This window comes from Limanda limanda, chromosome 12 (assembly GCF_963576545.1).
Source record: "Limanda limanda chromosome 12, fLimLim1.1, whole genome shotgun sequence".
NCBI lineage: Eukaryota > Metazoa > Chordata > Actinopteri > Pleuronectiformes > Pleuronectidae > Limanda > Limanda limanda.
This window is the reverse complement of record NC_083647.1, coordinates 12,518,609-12,537,397: the sequence shown is the minus strand read 5'-3', so window position 1 is coordinate 12,537,397 and position 18,789 is coordinate 12,518,609. Positions and strand designations below refer to the sequence as shown.

Below are 18,789 nucleotides of genomic sequence, written 5' to 3'. Positions count from 1 at the left end.
CTTCACAGTGAATATAAATATATGTGTGTGCCACGGCCAGGGCCACTCCTGACAAGCCAACAGCTGTTAATTATGAATTGGCCTGCAGAGAGGGAGACAGGCTGGTGAATATGCAGAGCTGGAGGAGCGCAGCGAGCCCATGCAACACAAGTGTCAGACCCCCACTGCACCCGGAGTGGCAGGGTTTGACCTGGGTGTCAATCACTGGCAACAGAAAGGGGATCGTTTGGACTGGACCCAAAACACTGTGCTTTGACTCATATGGAAATTACCTTTTTTTAAATTCAAGAAAAGTTTCAGTATCATCGAAGAAAGTTAAGTATCATCTCTTTTTAACAAACATTGAGAAATTGAGGGTTTGTTGGAATTATTCAACGTGTCCTAAATAGTTAGTGTTTTAATGCATGACCAGTTGATGTAAACTTGCCAGGATGTTAGGATTGGTAGGTAGAGGCCCTGACAACTCATAAGCACAGTTTACATCAGGAATGATTGCGATAATCATTCCTGATGTAAGAATTAAGTTAATATAAATTACACCAGAGCAGATTTTTAGTGATTCTCAATAAGACACGAGCAAAAGACAAATCCACCAACTCTCACAATGTTAATTTACAAAACTGTTCTTTTAACGTTGTGGTTCAGACTAAATGATAAAGTCAGAATGCTCACAGGGGCATTACTAACATGCACTGTCATGTTCACTTGATTATTGTTATGATTTCTGGTCATAAGTGAATGGACAAGTTAGAGACAAATTTAAAGTTTGACCTGATGATGGAGCTAGAGGAACAGTTAAAGGAACACCAATGTCTTTAGGAATCATCCCTGGAGGAATAGACATTTCATGGGGAATCAATCTAGTGATTTTAGAAGTATTCAGTGTAAAGTAGAGCACATGCATGGTGAGTTAAGTTTCTGAGGGAGATTCATCACAGGTCGTTCCCTCCAGCAGCAGTAAGACTACAACCATCTCTGCGCCAGTGGAACTACACGCACCCATAATGGACTTCACTTTAAAGGGACTCTTACCTTTGTTGCATTTTTACACTTTTTTTGGATAAGGTTAAATTGGTATTAATAAGGTAATGACACTCTAAAATGCAAGACAGACCCACCAGGAGTAAAAACAAACAATTATTTCACTCTCATAATATTTAGTGAAAACTTCAACCAATAAAATTCTTCGGACCGAAGGACCTTATTGGCCGACAGACCTGTCTGTTTGCTGCAGGTTTTCCGTCTGCTTCTTGTGGCGCATTCGGGCCCGCGTCATCAAGGCATGTGAATGTAAATGTATATAACTATAAATCCATTGCTTTGGTAAACAAAAACTCACGTGCGTGCGCGGAGGCAGTAGATTGTAAGTCTGCTTGTAAATAAAGTTTCTTCAAAAAAACACCGCGGATGGGAACGAGGGGGTGGGGCATTGGAGGAAGGCAGGATGATTTGAATGTGCTGTAATTCTCAAATGCAACAAAGGTAAGAGTCCCTTTAACTCACTGTACATATTCTTTTCTGTTTTTACACTGGTTACATTAGGTTTTATTCAATTGATAGTTTGACATTTTTTTTACGCTTTCTTACACTCAAGTATTGCATGTTATTTATTGTTACTTACTGATTTGTCCTAATTTTGACTTTTGCTCCTGTAATATTTCAAATATCCCAATGGTGGGATGGTTAAAATATTATCTTATCTTATCTTAATAAGCATATAAATAAACATACAACTAAATAAGACCAGTTTAACCCTAATTTGGTCTGTGAATGTGGATTTTCATTCACAGTTAGTAATCAATAATGAAAGAGGAACTGGTCCACTGATCCAATCAGAGTGGGCAGGTAACATTAGACCCCGCCTCCTGCAGCACGTAGCATCACTGGTGAAGAAGAAACATATGAAATAGATTCAGAAGAGGCTGAGACTCAGCCATTAACAAATATGACAATGTAAATGTTTTCAGTAGCATCATCTACAGCATCCTTTAATAATATGTCTGTGTTTGTGTTGTGTTAAACAGAATATGCAGTAGGCTCAGTTAATGAAGTGGTAGACCGTTGCATGACAAGTATTTTTATTCTAATGCCCAAAGTATATTTAAAAGCAAGTACTTTAAAAAAAGTTATGTGGTACTTAGTACATTTTGATTTATTTATTTGCACTTTAAGTTGAGTAAGTGTTGGAGTACTTCCTACAAGACTGGAAACAGCCATCACCGATCTGAAAACATTCTAACATGTATGAAATTGTAAGGGCCTCACAGACAACCAGGTACCTGACCAGGATTAGTTTTTTAATTTATCACAAAAGTCTTGAACTATAATCGGGATTTGATATGGATCTAGTGTAAAGACAAAATGGAAAAAAAACCTTCTCCAAAATGTCTAATGATTCCAGTTTAAGGAGGCTTCGCAAAAATGTTTGAAAAAACCCACATGGTTCCCTGCAGTCAGTGTGGAGAGCCCCTGTGTACACACCAGCCTGTCACAGTAGGACCACTGTTAACAGGGCCTGTGCCTTTAATGACAGGAATATCTCCAGGAATTTTAATTAATTTTCCACTCTTAGCAGCTGAATCTGCGTTAATTTCCCCCTCAAGGACTTTTATAAATTTCATCATTAATAAAATCAGACATTCAATTAGTCCCAAAATCCAGATTGCTGACTGTTTCATAACAGTCCTGGTCTGATTTTTCCTTCTTTATTAGGTTGTGGGGGAAAAAGTTAAAACTAATTTCATTAATCTAATTGTCATAACTTTCAACCATCTCTTAATTAGTTCAAATTAATATGATTAATCACAATAATGACAAAAACTCATTCAATTACAGGTTTTCAATGGCAAGTGGATGTGTTGGGGGTGATAGGGGCATAAAGGATGAGGGTGGGAAGCAGAGCTGGCTGCGAGCGACGGGATTGGTCGTGATTATTCCGATGACTGACAGGTTATCAATCATGTCACGCGTTTAATAAAGGCTGCAGGAACTTCAGTGGAGGGCCCGGCTCAGTTTTCTTCTTTCTTGTTTTATTTCTTCAAAATCCTTTGGAACTCTCCTCATTCCTCCATGAAATATGAGCCGTCTTTGAATGGCTGGAGCTGCACATTTTAATGAAGAGAGCGCCGTGCATAAAAACAAAAATGGACTCATCCATATGTAAATAAAATGACGGCGGTGCATATGCTCAGCTCCGCTCCCCCATTATTGCCGAAGATTGCATACGTTTATGCGCTGGAATGATATCACTTTATTTTCATTTATCTGAGTGTTCGGTAAAGCTGCAGATGAGTCTGTCCGCTCTCTCCTTCCTTCTCTCTCTGTCTCTCTGCAGACATATGGATCTGAGAGATGCCTGCTGCTGCTTTGCTTTCAATCAGGGCCACCAATCTAACAAAGCAGGGGAGCAGAAGCATGTCACCATTTGTCACATGCCACTGGGGCACAAGCTGAGCAGCAGGTACACCCTCGGGTATGTTAGGCCAAGAGGGAGTGCTGCAGCTGCCAGTCTCAGGCAGGTTCTCTCTTGTCCCATGCTGTCCCCCTGGGACCAGCCACCCAAATGTCCCCAGTCAGTTGTCTGGGACGACTCGACCTGTGATCCACCCATCTGGAGGGAAGGCAGCACTGACACGGCTGCTTAGCTTCCATCACCCTGAGGAAGCAGTCTGATGATCAGGAGGCCCATCTGGGGATAGAGATCCCCCCTGAAGAGTCCAAACCCTGGAGTCCTGAAGACACCCCTTCACTTCCCCTTACTCCTTCTCTGCTCCACTCCTGCTTTGATCCTCTCACTCCTGAGCTTTGGCACCGAGCAGAGGAATCCACCTGCCACCCCAGGTAAAGTCAACCGAAGCCTGCTGGAGCGTTAAGCAAAGCAAAGCATAGCATAGATACATATGTCTCTGTGACAGTGCTTATCATGCAGCTCAAGGGCTCCCATTCTTTACCCAATGGTTATATCTCACAGCACTGGATTCATGTCCGATGCATATCTCAGCTGACAGCGTAGTTGAAAGCCTGGAGCATGACAGACATGTAAAAGTATACATTGTATACCCAAGTGTGCTGAGCGTCGCATGCTGCGGCTTTTAAGTTCCTTTGCTCTGCTGTGGCGTGTGTTTACCGGCGGCGTTGTTTGTCGACCCCGATGATTAGAGGCAACTGGGAGCGATGCAGAACCAGACAGCGAGCGGTGCCGCAGTTTGAGGACGCTGTGACCACATGGGGCAGCATATGGAGCCATTTCCTCTCCAGGACTTTTCAGACATGTCAGTTGGGCCCTAATCATGCATTTTTCTGCTTGAGTAGAGAACTGGAGTGTCTGTGGCTCGGGCTTCAGTGCCCTGTGGTTCTCCACCGGCACGGTCAATCGATAGCACCCGGCATCACTGTGTACACGACACACATGCACGCAAACACACACACACCCAAGTAGCGAAGCACACAAGGGCAGATACCCACCGATTTTTACCCTCTATGTAGAAACCTGTGCTTTTTTTTGTCCATTATTCAGGCCAACGTGCTTTCGACCATTTCCTTATTGTCATCATGCTTTTTAATTAGAGGAGAGTGGGAATCTGGTAGATGGGGGATCATACCTCAATAGTTCAGCCTTCCAGAGACTCAGGGACAAAAGGGGCATTTGTCAAGGTCTAAACCCACCCTCCCCTCACATGCACAGCCATCTCTAAGTCCCCAGCCACCCTTGAGAGGAAAGCTCAGCCTTCCATGTGCATAAAGTTGAAAATAAACTGCAGTCTGTATTTTCATTGGGGAAAGTGAACCCAATTTACACGCTGCTCCATTGGAGATGAGCACTCTAGCGTACCCTAGCTGGTAATCTTGCCCAGATTTCCCCCCCTTTGTGTCCTGCATTATTGTTGAAATAAATAACCTTTCACTGCAATCATTGCGGGGATCTTCACTTAAATTATCGCCCCACAGATAGCTCACTCATGATCTGCTTCTATATCCATTAACTATCCGGGAAAGTGATTTATCGCTGAAGGGTAAGAAAAAAGAAGGGAATGAGGAGGGAAGCGGAGGGGTCGGTTTGGTTAGACAATAGTGCCCTCTACTGTTGGCAGAGGGGTTTGCTTTCAGAGTGGGGGGCCATGCAAACTGGCACTGATGATGACATTGTCAAGACTAATGTGCTGATGAAGGACTCTGTACCTCTTGTAGCCTATAACCAGTTTATCTGGATCTTTTAATATGGACGTCTTTAATTACAGTCATGAATGGGAAGGAAATTAACAAGGAGCCAATTCAAACAATTAAGAACAATAACAACATCAGAAAAGCCAACGTGACCGTTTCTCTTCTTCTGCACAAGCTTCCAAGCACACAGAGCTGACATGGAGAGATGGGCATGGACACGATGCCCTTTCTCAGCAGCAAGCCAAGACAGGGCTCCAGTACCTAACCCCCTCCACTCCATCCCTCCATCCCCTCCTCTGCAGTCCCTCCTTCCCCACACTCCTGTGATGTGTCGTTACACGCTCGGCTAGCTCCTCTTCCATGACAGACTGTTACTTCCTGGAGCGGAAACGCATTTGATTGTTAACATCTGGGCCATTACAATTGCAAACTAGGGCTCTGTACATCAATCAGGAAGTGATTTCAAAACAAAGAGACCGTCCTCCAATCAATCTATTGGGAAGCGGGGGCATTACATGCTCCTGTAATCCCGGCTAATTAGCGGGATAATGGGAATGAGATTTATGAATCTGCTGAGGAGAGTGGAGGTGCGAGGGCACACTCAAATTAGCAGGGATGCACGCCAGCCACGGCTGCAATAAGGAGGATGTGCTGTTGGTTTTTATCAACTTCTTGCTGCCTGGCCACCTTTGGCTCAGTGTCACTGTGAGGGAGCATCACAGGCTCATGTAAATGCATCGTGTAACCGATACAGTGAAGCACATCTCTGAACTTTGTGTCCACCAGAGGAGCATCTTCAGCTTTTAAGTGATTCTGTTAAATCTCTAAGGGTTTTTATTAACAAGTAATGATTAAAAATATGCAGCATATGACAAGTGGAATCATATCGGCCTATGCATGCATCATGAAATGAAGAGAAGTCAGCAGGTTTTTACTGTGCATATTTAAATATTGAACTTATAAAAGAGTAAATTAAAGCAGTGGTGGATCTAGGATTTTTCTAAATCAGGGGCCATAAGGGGGCCATGATTTACACAAAGGGGCCAATTATATGTCTAGCATCCGTGCACTGTTCCACATTCAGTAAGGTAAACATTCAAGTCATTCCTTGTTTACTCATAGTTCTATAACTTAGCAAAGCCACAGATCATTAAATATATTTTGAAAACTGTTTCATGTTCAAGCACAAAGTTTGGAAAATACAAATTGGTGTTGTTGTTAGTAAGGGACAAGTTAAAAAAAAGATGACTGACTGGACAGGAGCACTTCAGGACTTTCAGCTGGGGTCAATGCCCCCACCTGGCCCCGCCCCTGTATTATAGGGAAGATACACAAGAGAAAGTAACCTCTGAAGGGTTAGGGTTAGAAGTCAATCAGTGAAGAAGTGAAGATCAACAAGACTCAAAGAAGGTGACTTCCTGTTGATTTCCTGCTGCGCAATCTGATTGCATTAAAAAATTCTGGGAGTTCGACTTGAGAGTTTACATCATCTTCTTCTCTTCCCTCCAATGTAGATGTGGAATGAGTAAACAGCTATGCCTTAGAGTTATTTTGTTGGATTCTGGCCTATATTGTAAGGACCAAGTAAAGACGGTTGTTGAAACCTGTTTTTCCAAATCATATCAATTTCAAAGATTAAATCCTTGTTAACATTGGAGTTCTTACACAGGGTTGTCCATGTCTTTAACTTTCCCCAGCTAGACATCTGTAGTGCCCTATGTTTATTAATCAGACTCGATGCATTGGCACCCCATTTCTTTTCACATTGATTTAAGATTTTATTGAAGAATTTTAAAGCTTTACACAATATATATCAAGGATTCACTGACTCGCTGAGCCTGCACGTCATGTTTGATCAGCAGATAATGGTCTTCTGGAAGGTCCCAGGGCCCGACTGGTCACTAGTAATGCTAGATTTGCTAAGGCTTTTAAATCACTTCTTAAAACATAATTTAAAAAACTTTTATCTGTATCTGTTGTTTTCTTAATTTTATCTCAATTTATACTTGTTTATCCTCTGTGAAGCAATTTGGAACTTTGTTCAGAAAGGAAAAAAATGAAAAAAAACTTCTAATTGTTCTCCTTCTTTTAATAGTAACAACAACAACAGTAGTTCAACTCAACTACCTCACCCACCCATTTTACCATCAAATATCTGTGTTTTCAATTTTTAGTCCAATAAACATCTTGACTCGAGTATAATAGAATCTAGCCAACAACCACGGCTTTCCATTTATCCCCTTTCATCAAAGGTCTGTATGAGAGTGAATGAGAGGGACTGTGTGAAACTGACTGTGTGGTGGTGTATGTGTGTGTGTGTGTGTGTGTGTGAGGCAGCATATCCCTAGAGGTGGCTGCTTCGGTGCCACCCTGAAGCCTCTTCCTCCCCGGCGGCCCCAGGCCTGACCTTGCCCGCTGGCGGGGGACATCTCCCATTAAAGCAGCGCATTGTGATAAGGCCATTTCTTTTCCTTCAGCATCCCTTTAATGTCATCCCTGAAATATGAAGTCATTAAGCGATATTAAAACAGTGCTGACAAACTAATTAACAGAAGACATTATACGGGATGGGCTCGATTAATCCGCTTTAATTGCTCTTTTAAATGGGGGCTCCAATTAAAATTAATAAAGATTTACTGGTGATCACACCAAACTACACTAAGAAGTGGTTGTCTGAAGGGCAGCCTAAAGTCAGCGGCCTCCATTCTCAAGTTGCACTCCCACTTGCTCCCAGCGCCCTCACAGAATAAGCCTGGAGAAACGTCTGTATCTACGAGCATGAGATTAAACGGAGGCTGTCCCTGTGCCCCCCCCAGTCCCACAGCTCCCTCTCCAGCTCAGGGGTTTCTGATCCTGCTTTTGTCTCTCCAGGACCCTGCTAAGGAGACAGCAATTTTTTCATTATCCGTATACCACACACACACACATACTGACACTGTGCACAATTGGCTGTTCTCTCCTTCCTCTCAAACGTATAAAACACGATGATGATGAGATTTCACAGCGTCCACCTCCCTGGAGTCTTTGCTGTTAAGCAGTTAAGAAGTATCCCCCCAACAACAGTTCAGTACAGTGAAAAGTGCACCCCTGTGTGGAGAGTTTTGTTCACAGCAAATTCTAATAGTACATTTTTAATGGCTTCAAACATTGATTTATATTATCGATTTAATTCTAAATAAGAAATGTAAAAAAACAATTTACACACACTATAGACACCAAATAATCTCACAAAGGTTTGGTCAGATCCGATGTCTCTGAGGAAAACTGAGTTGTGTGCATTTCATCAGAGATTCACTAGATGATGCTGTTGCTCTTCTTCTGAGATCAGCTTTGTCCATCTCTTGAATTGACTCTGTTTGGTGCAAATTCTCTTTATTTATCTCTTTCTCTGCAAAACTGATAAAACAACAGCCTCCAAACATCAGTATTTGTATAAAGGCACATTTTTAAGTGGCAGAAAATCTTATCAAACAGTGTGTTTGTATTTTATTTTATCACATCTCGTTGCCTTTTTACTTTCCATTTCATATTAATTACAAAGCATGCTTTGTTTTATCGGAGACTCTCTAATGCAGAACATAATTTCACGTTGCACTGTTGAAGTTGAAGCCGTGTCAGCCAGAGGCGGTGAAACACCTGGAGGTATTTTCTTTGTTTTCTTTCATTTTATCAGAGGTGACCAAGTCTTGTTCAGAAAATGTCACAACAAATTAATTTGAACGAAGCACTTTGGCTCAACCAGAGGCATTTTTAATTGAGTCGAGAATGTAAATCAATTTACTGAAGGAGACTGATCTAATTGGAAAGAAATGTCTATTAAAAGATTAGTGAGGTTTATTGTCTCCAGTCTTTGTCATCATCCAATCCAACTAATGTTTTAATTTCCTTAATGTTATCATTTCTGATGTAATTGGTGCTTGGGTGCCTAACAGGTTTTCCAATTAAATGTTTGGTTTTGGGCACTGACAATGTCATCTCGCACAGTGACAGGAAACAGAACGTTTATTATAAGTGGTACATGCTGTTGTGCACAGTACATTTATAGTATTAATCTTATTTTAAAGGAACATTGGAAGAATTGTTTTAAAGTTTCAGGAGTAAAATGACCTGTAAACCCAAAATAATAGTACTGAAAATGTGATTATATGCCGATGATTTACTGTTTTACCTTTATGTTTATTCAAGGTGAAATACACAATTGACAGTTGGATTTGATTCATCACATTTAATCCACTGCTTATATTGTCTGGTTTAAGGCATCAGAAGCTTCTCATCTGTGATTTTTCTGACATCACCAAACTTGCGAGTTCATATGTGCGTGTGATAGCGATAGGCTTGCTCTGAGCGGGTGCCTGGAAGAAAGAACCAGTGGGTTTGTGGAATTTTGCTTCGATGGCACAACTGCGATATGAGGTCACCTCGGGCATTAGTCATTAGGAGGGAATGCATTGTGGCTGTTTTTAAGACATGGCAGTTGTCCGCATCCGCAACAGCCACACAATGAATGCAGGCCTTAGAAAGTTGACTTGAATTGGCTTCAGTGAACAAAGAGGACGGCATAGTTTACCAGCTGGCTGCTGGACGTGGATTAGAGGCACCTTAGGGGCTCAGCACTGGGACGCACTGTTTCCACAGGAGAGTATAACATTTACAACCAGAGATAAAGCATTTACCTGCAGTATATTGTTTCTTATAAACGCTTTTAAAATATCCTCATGTCGTTGTTTTTGCCAAGAAAGACCATAACACACCAAATACATGTATTTTATATTATAATTTAGTGCATCTTTAATTTCAATAATCGTCCAGTACAATGTTAATGACTGAAATATCTGAAAATGATTGTTCTTTACACGACTTTTATACATGATAGTAAAACTCATGACAGTCACTTGCATTATTCTCACATGCACATTCCGTCAAGCTCATAGTTTACAACAAATTCATAGAATATTATGCAACATACAACAGCAGCGCTTGTACATTTACACAACACACAAACACCTAAGAAAGAATGAAAACAAAGTCTAATACCGTCGATAATTTCCAAAAAAAAACCCTCTCTTCCAGCTCCATTAAATAAGGCCACACTACAAATGATTACACTGTTGTAAACAATTTTACACACCCACAAAATCAATAACTCTCTAAATGTGTTGAGGCAGATTATTAGAGGAAATACTAAACAATAGTGTAAACCACAGGAGCATTAATTTTAATCAATACCTGTGTATTGATAAAAGTAAAACAACAACATTTCAGACTATGAATAATTTTTTTCTTTTTTTACAGATCAACAAAATAATCATTTCTTTAACATCTACATTTCACTTCACTAAAATGCACTACAACAAAATAATACTGTCAAGGGACTAACTTCAAAACTTGCCGAATTCCTTCACCTGTACATTTCTGCACTTTATGCCTATAAATAGGAAGATGTCTTGAACTCATCGGGGACATCGCTGTCCAGTTTGCAGATCACCTTGTAAATAGCCTTCTTCCACGAGGGGTCCGAATCTTTGGCGGCGGAGATGGCGCTGTAAAACTCGTGCAGGGTGATCTCAGAAACCTCCAGGAATCTGTCTGGAACCTGGAAAACAGAATTTTTTTTTTAATGGAAGTCAATCAAGCTAGAACATTATTCTATCAGAAAAAAGATCACTTGCTACACACAAAGTGAAGCCATCTATCTTCGGCTTTCTCAAAGACAATAATATATGAAATGAAGACCTGTAGCGCAATTCTTCAAACACTCAAAGTGATGAAAGGGAGCGGATCTCTTTGTTCTCTGCACACATACAATAAATGCAATGCAGCAGTCATTAACTTTCAATTATAGGCCTCTTTGATTAGCCAGTCTTGTTTTCTTGACGTCGGAATAACTGCTGGTGAGCTCTTTCTTCCCTGGGGTTCACTGTGAGGGAGAAGTCAACAAAGCATGATCATGGATCCATTGGGAAAATGGGAAGAAGCTGAGGATTGAAGTGATTTTGGTTAAAAATGTAAAGATTATTGTGGTTGAATAGGTTTTGGGGTAGGGTTTAGGGTTGAGAAGTATTAAACTAAAAGATCTCGATGACCCCGCCCCCACCCACCACCACCACATCCGTCGACTGGGCCGTTGAAATCGGTAGCATTGGCTGACACAAGCCAAGCTCTCCATTCTCACATTAGCCATTAGCCTCGCTGGTTTGGGTTAATACTATTTTTGCTCGGCTCCTTAAATGTTTTGATTTGTATACATTTGAAAATACCTTTCTTGATTGTTTCCGTGTTTGTTCAATTTCTAGATCCTTTAATAAGTAGTTATTATTTTTCTAATATTTTAGGACACATCGTCAGAAGTGGACCCTGGGATCATCAAGTGTTTCGGCCAACATATACACCCTCATTTGAGGAAAGCCCTGCTCGGGTTGATCAGGCCTCAGGATGTGTCCAGGTAAATCCTATTTTATGATCACATCAATCTGAATTAAGTTTGGAAAAAGAGTAATGTTTACAATTTTAAGTAAAGTAAAGTCTTATTAGGATTTTTCTAATAAGGTTTTGAATACATTTTTTAGTTGGATAGGGTTCGAATCTGGGTTGGGGTTAGGTGTGGTTGAAGTCAGGGTAAGAATCTAGGAGCTGTCCATATCGGTCAGCAGGATTCATAATAACACACCAGCGAGTGAATAGATGCAAGGGATGCTGGGAGAAAAAAACGTCCTGCAGCCCTGGTTTCCCATCCACTGGCTGGTTCGTACTACAGTTGTTGGCATAAGTTATTTTTCTTTCCCCTCATCTCCTGACACAAAAGCATCCCTGGGAAAGGAATGTCTTGGTCCCAAGGTAAAGAAAACGGTCTCGTCCCTTTCCCACCGAACGGCCTTCTCCCTCGGAATCCGCAGCGTCTTTCTCAGCATTCCGCATCAGTAGCAATCTCAGCCTCGCTCAGGCGTGCTGGTCCTCTAATCCTGAGTTGTTTTAGTGGGATTTTGCGGCTTCCTCTTCCCACAGTTTGATAAAGCATCACTCTGGAGTTTATATAAAGGCTGTAAAGGCTGGCCAGCCCCAGGTGCAGCACTGACACACAGGTCAGCACACAGACATACGTGACCGCAGCACATGCTGACAAGAACTCTGACATACTTTAACAGCTTAGTAACTGATGGGACGAATGCGTCAACACTAATGCTTTAAAATGAATAGTTCGGCATTTCGGGAAATGTGCTTGTTGGCTTCCTGGTGGAGGATAAATATTAGGCTACCATCCTCAGCCAATTAGCTGAGATTAGCATAATGACTGGATACAGGTGGAAACATCTAGCAAGACCATAGACAGGTGAGGTGTTGGACTATTTCTTAGATCCTGCTGGTTGTCCAGCAATTGGTCAGAGCCAAGAGGTAGTCTAATAAGACTGAAAATGTACTTTTAAGTTTATATGTGCACAAGATATTATTTCAATTAGAGATCTTAGCAGTATGTCTTTTGTTGCTAGACTTTTTTTCCAGACTTTGTGCTAAGCTAAGCTAAATGGCTGCAGACTATTGGCTGACTCTTCTCATCACAGCCATATTTTACAAAATGTTGAATATTTACTTTAAGATGTTGGTTCTGGTCTAGAGTAGTAGAGAACTGAAGCTATAATCTTCTATTTTGAGTAAACCTTGTTTATCTGTTAAGATCAAAAACCTCTTCAACAAAATCAACTTTGTATTGATCAAACACTACAGAGTGGACCATGAGAGACAAATGACTAATAAGACACTTACATGGAAGTCATTGGCTTTGTTGTAGTGCATGTTCAGTGCCCGGAACAGCTCCGAGTCCCTGCTAACTGTGATGTCTTTGACCTCGCTGATGCCGTCGACGATGCACTGGCGGGCGAACTTCTCCATCTGGATGTAGTAGAACTCCCGGAAGTTGCTGAACCACTTGATCAGCTGAGAGGTGATGCAGCGGTTGAACTAGAGACGGAGAGAAAATAATATTACATGTCACAGCGCTTACAAAACTGCAGCCTTGCTCCGACAACATCTGTGCAGCCAGCGTCTCCTTTAGGCGAGGCTCGACCTTCGACCTCCCTGCAAAGAAGTCCCTAAAATTGAAGAACTAATTTTGAAATATGCAATGCAAGAATTATTTAATTATGATTAAAATACTATTCTCCATCCTATTCGTTTAAAATTAAATTACCTTCTGATGCGCTGGCTTGAGAAACCTTTTCCATAATTGACTGTAAACCTGTACCTTCAAGGCAAAATGCCACCTAATGGTCTGTCACTCCACGCAACATTAATTGCTCTGATCCTTTCCCACCAATGTGCAGGATGAAAAAACATCTGTCGGGGCTGTGTGTTTCTAAACTCAGTCTTGACATTAGTCTTGTTATTCTATCTCATCATCCAGAAAGAAGGAAAAAAATGCCTTAGGGCTGGGCAAGCATCAAAGACGCTTCTTCTCTCTGGTGTGGTGGGTGAGAGAGCGGCGGCATAAGGACAGAAGGAAGCTTCCCTCTCATTGACTCGGGCTGATAGGATGGAATCAGACACTGGGATTAGGTGCTCTTTTGTCCAGTGCTACTTCCCACCACAGGATTGTAAGCAAGGTGGAGACGTTCGCAGGGCTGCAGCATCCTCCCCCCCCTGACCCCGGGGGTCAGAGCAGATTGCGGGGCAGGGGGGCCCCTGAACTGGCTTGGAGATCCAGGAGAAAAGAGAGGAGAGGAGAGGTAGAGAGAAAGTGGAAAGGTATTTGGAGAATATTGAGGGAAACATGGCAGGAGAGTCGAGTGGGAGCTTGTGCTACAAATAGGGAAAAAATAAAAGAAACGAGGGATGAATAGGATGAATGAGAAGAGCTAACAACAGGATGCAGATAAGGAGACAAGAGAGAAGACAAAAAAAAGAGGAGACAGAAAAGGAGGCATGACACGAGACCAAGGCCAAAACACACAGGATGTTGTGTTTAGGGCCAGCTCCCCGCCGCCTGGTTGCAGCCGCACAAGTCTCTAATACCAACTCTCTGTTGACACTCAATAGCAATGCCTTTCCTACAGAGTCCTTTGTCACTCCATTTGCTGACTGGAGTGGCTTTTTTTAAAGAGAGAATGCCCCTGTATCTCCCTCTGCCCCCAGGACATACTAGCAGCTCAGTGGCTTTGTTATTTAAACCCTCTGCGTTTTTGTTTCTCTCCTCCGACACACTGCTGATTTTTCTGTCCCAAACACACACTGACAAGTAGACACCGGGGAGCGAAACGCAGGACAAACACATGGGCTGCTTTGTTTTACATGTTAAATAAAAAGTTCTTTTTTTTTTCATTTTTTTTTTTTAAATGTAGAAAAATGTAATTACCTTGACATCAGGGAAGAAGGTTTTCAGCACGTTGGAGCTGGGGTAGCGGGTGTAGAAGAACATGAGCTTTGCCTTCTTCAGATGGCTCGGGGTGAGACCCTCCTGGATGTTCACATTTACGTTAAGGCCAAAAAAACACCCCAGACAATTAAATATAACACACAGCATACAGTTCGGTGCAAAGTGATAGCAGAGCAGAGTATTGTGTTGCCTCAATCTTCGGCTAAATTGAATTTCGCTAAAGAACAGCTCGGCATTAACCAGGGAGTCAATAATGACCCTAACATGTGCTTATTGGCAAAACAGAATTACGAATTAGATTAGGGATTTTTAATTAGAGAGCGGAGCACTTCATGCCTGCCGGTTAAGACAGCTTGTTTGAAATGTTTTGAAAGGGGGGGTTGATTTGTTGATATAATAAAGTAGATTTTCAAGACAACGAATGATGCTAGTATTTTTTTCCTACAGAAAAACGCAGCAAACATTTTGTTAAAAGTTACTTTTAATATATTTATATATATATATATATATATATATATATATATATATATATATATATATATATATATATATATATATTCCAATAGGTTTTGTGGTATATTTGAAATAATTTTAAATGGCATAAAAAAACATCACATTTACTATTCGATCAACAACATATATTTCCTTTATTGTAAATATTAATACATGTGATTCTTTCTCAAGTTCTGCCCCTGTGGCAATGAAGAAGCTCAGGAGCATTTCCTCTGTAGTCCATCACAACGCCTTAGGTCATAATATTTCCTTATCGGGTCACCACGCCATACATTTATTAAGGAACGCTACCTTTGAAATAAGGAAGTTGGAATGAAAGATTTATGTGGTATTGTTCAAAGAGAGGCAGAGCTCTTTGCACAGTAAAGACAAAGCTAATCCTGAGAGGTGCCACGTTTTATTCCTCTCTAATGCCATGCGACAAGAGGATACACAAAACTGAAATCTGTTTTTAGATTTTACAATAACTAAAGAAATGATTCATTTCAATTACTTTGAACAGTCAAATGTAGAAATTATTCTGATCCTATTGATTGTGGACTCCAGCAGAAAAAAAATAACTTATTTAACTTTCTAAGCAACGATCAAATTTCTTCTCCGAATTGATCAACTTTGCCATGTGAGTGATTTTCTTTATGCTCCTGCGAGGTAAAAACACAGTCATCTTGCACTCTATTTTAATCATGTACATTCTGACAAAGGTATCCAACAACAAATGCTCAAGACAAGAGCTCAAGTGTTGTGGTGGGGAAGCACTTGTGTTTTCCACCGGCACTCAGATGTGACCTTTTAGATGCACCCCTATCACTCTGATGATGGAGAAATAGATCCTGCACCTTTTCAAGTCAGAAAAAAACGACGCTTCCTGAAACAGAAACCAATGCTTTCTCTGCCTTTGAAAAATTGGCTTTTGTTCCTGGCAATTCTTATCAAAGCCTTGTATTCCTTTTTATTTGTCTTTTTCTAGACTTAAAGTCATTACTCTGCTCAGATTAAAGAAGATGCTATAATTTTCTGTGGGGTTACCGAGATCAAAGATAAAATTCTCCTTGAAGTTTGTTACTGGAACTGGCCATGTTGCAATGAACCTCAACCAGCCATTGTTCAAATAGCAGAGCTGAAATATAGGGAGGAAATACAAGGTAAATACAGCATAGATAATATAGATAGTATAAAGCCTACAACTCTTTATATTGTGATGTTTTGAATTCAGTTTTTATGCCAATTTATTTATAAATTTAAGCCAAAGTGTGAAATAAAATAAAATGTATGAATTAATTTTTAGCTGTTTTATAATGCAATGCTAAAATTTGTGTTCTTTCAGTGTACATATCTGGATTTTTTATTCTTAAAAACTTGTTTCACTTTCTTTCACAGTGTGATAGAGGACTTTCTTTACATTTCACTATTTTTACCCAGGGAGTAATTCATGGATCTTGTTGAAAATTATCTGGCATATTAATGGAGCTAATGACTAAGTACAATTCGGTGCAGCTTGATGGTCCTAGAGGTTTGTGCTCTTGTTCCATTCTAACTATTGTAAGTTTTTCAACAACATAAATAAACAAGCATGTATTTTTTTCTTATTTTTCCAAAGGCAAGGACACTTTCAAAACAAACGTTTCATTCATTCAACTGAAAGGATATGTTGAGGGACATGTAGGGGTTTCGTTCAGCCATGCTCTGCAGATCACTGCACTCGATCTTGACGTGAGGGAGACACAGACTGTCGACCGTCACTGTCCCCAGGCTGGAGGAACGAGGGTGGTGCCCCAGGTGGCTGGACGTCACCTTGGACCTCATGGTGAGGGTTTCCCAGGGCAGGTCCACTGAGTCTGGGGAGTTCCTGTCCATCGACGGGGGCATGCAGGGCAGAGCCCCAAAGCTGGAATGGGGCCCGTACTTGAGGAGGTGCTCCAGGATCTGGCTGTCGTGCAGCGGGGTGCTGTAATTGAACTGAAATGGTGTCTGGTGCACAGGGTAGGGCCTCTTCACTGTTTGGGATACCGAGCTCATGGGGGTCACTGGCGGCTTGCGGACCACCAGGGACAGAGCCTCTGTCTGGTCCTGTGGGCTTTGAGCTGCAGAGCTTTGGAAGTACTCCAAGGAGCGGGGTTTGACGGCTGCCTCCTCAGACTGGGGCTGATCATGGGTGGAGCTGGCCTGCTGGCTCTTCCTGTCTGTGCCCACACTCATCTGCATCTCCGGAGACGAGCACATGCACGGCTGAGGGGAGAAGTCCAGCCCCGGGGAGGACGTCTTCTTGAACACCCTGTCCACACACTCATTTACAGCCCGGGAGAGCTCCTGCTTCAGGGCGTCTTGTAGGTTCTGATTTTCTCTCTGTTGTGCCTGATGACCGGTCGCTTTCATCCGGTCCTTACACTCTGCTGTCATCCTGCTGCCCTTCCTCTCAAAATCATCTTCAGCGTTTCTGTAGCGTGACTCTGTGCTCTCTGCCAGGGTGTCATGCTCAGCTGCAATTTCTGCGTCTTCTCTGTCGTCATGTTCAGGATCGTCCCGGTTGTAAACTTGAAGGAACTTCTCCTGGAGTTGACGCAGGAGCCTCTGCATGCTGTGGAGCTGCTCCTTCAGCTTGTGACACTCCTCGTCCTTGGTGTTACAGTTGTCACCACTGCTGCTCCCAGGTCGTCTGCTGGCCGGTCCTCCCACACTGTGCTCCTGGTGCTGAGGCAACCTCTGTTTGCGTTTGTTCTCCCTGTAGACGTCCCTGGCCTCCCTGGTGTCTCTGACCTCTGCATCTGACCTCTCGCTGTCTCCGTGCTGCTTGCTGTTGGGAGAGCCAGCCATGACCCTGATGATGTTCTCCACTCTGGCTCTCTTGGCCTGCAGGTGGTCGGCCATGGGATGCTCACCGTCCAGACTGGTTCCTGTGGAGATGTGACCAGTGGGGGAGGTGGCTTCCACCGTGCTGTCCTTAGAGGAGACGCTGCTCTGGTCTTCCTGGCCAGAGTCAGCAGCGGTGGAGCCCGAAAGGTAGAAATGGCTTTCATCCAGTGCCCTCTTGCTGTGGATTGTCTTGCGAAGGAGCTGAGAGATGATGGAGCCGTTGGAGTATGAGGCCAAGGGCTCGTCATACATGTTTCTGCGGAAGCAAGGCAACATGACGTCAGGTTTGTCGTCGTCCATGCAGCCTTCACTGGAGCTGTGCATGCTCTGGTCCGGGAGACTGAGGTTCATGCTCACTGGGGCGTCAGCAACGCACGGTGATGAGTGTGAGTTCAGGAAAAAAGGAGGAATCTGAAAACACAGACACGTTTACCACATTACATGTTTATTAATAATAAAGAACAACACATTTTACAAAATTAGATTTAAAAAACGTAAGGCCACAAATTGTTGTTCATCATTTATGTGTCATTATCCTATATTGCTTTTTTATAAAAAAAAAACAACTGTTGAACAATAATATTATAGTAAACAGCTGAGAGAAAAGCCTGTCGTGTCTCTTTATACTTTGCATGGAAAGAAAAGATAAAGTATATACATTTTTTAAATGATCAAATTCATCTGTTAAATACAACTACCAGGTGTAGTTATGTGATGTTATTCATAAACCATGAAATTAGTTTTTAACTTAAACTTAAATTATATTGACCACAACCATTTACTGGTTTTACCGTTACATATGAGTGTATTTCACTTTGCAAGCTCCACAGTTCTGTTCAGAAATTAAATAAACATTCATCATTGATCTTAAGCAACAAGAGAGTGCATCAATTTGTATT

General features: G+C 41.9%; 1 protein-coding gene across 1 annotated transcript; it reads right to left on the bottom strand.

Moving 5' to 3' along the window:
* Window positions 1–10,588: 10,588 nt before the first annotated feature.
* Window positions 10,589–18,241, bottom strand: prox2 (prospero homeobox 2). The gene is made up of 4 exons (XM_061083447.1): window positions 16,688–18,241; window positions 14,507–14,614; window positions 12,922–13,116; window positions 10,589–10,756 (listed from the first exon to the last, which is right to left on the bottom strand). The coding sequence occupies exons 1-4, from the start codon at window positions 18,239–18,241 to the stop codon at window positions 10,589–10,591; spliced, it is 2,025 nt and encodes a 674-aa protein (XP_060939430.1).
* Between the last annotated feature and the right edge of the window lie 548 nt (window positions 18,242–18,789).

Coding starts and splice junctions, on each gene's coding strand:
- prox2 (XM_061083447.1), bottom strand. CDS start 18,241: ATGAACCTCAGTCTCCCGGACCAGAGCATGCACAGCTCCAGTGAAGGC. Junction 14,615..16,687: donor ACCCCTACATGTCCCTCAAC/ATATCCTTTCAG, acceptor GTAAATGTGAAC/ATCCAGGAGGGTCTCACCCC. Junction 13,117..14,506: donor CCTTCTTCCCTGATGTCAAG/GTAATTACATTT, acceptor CTCCGTCTCTAG/TTCAACCGCTGCATCACCTC.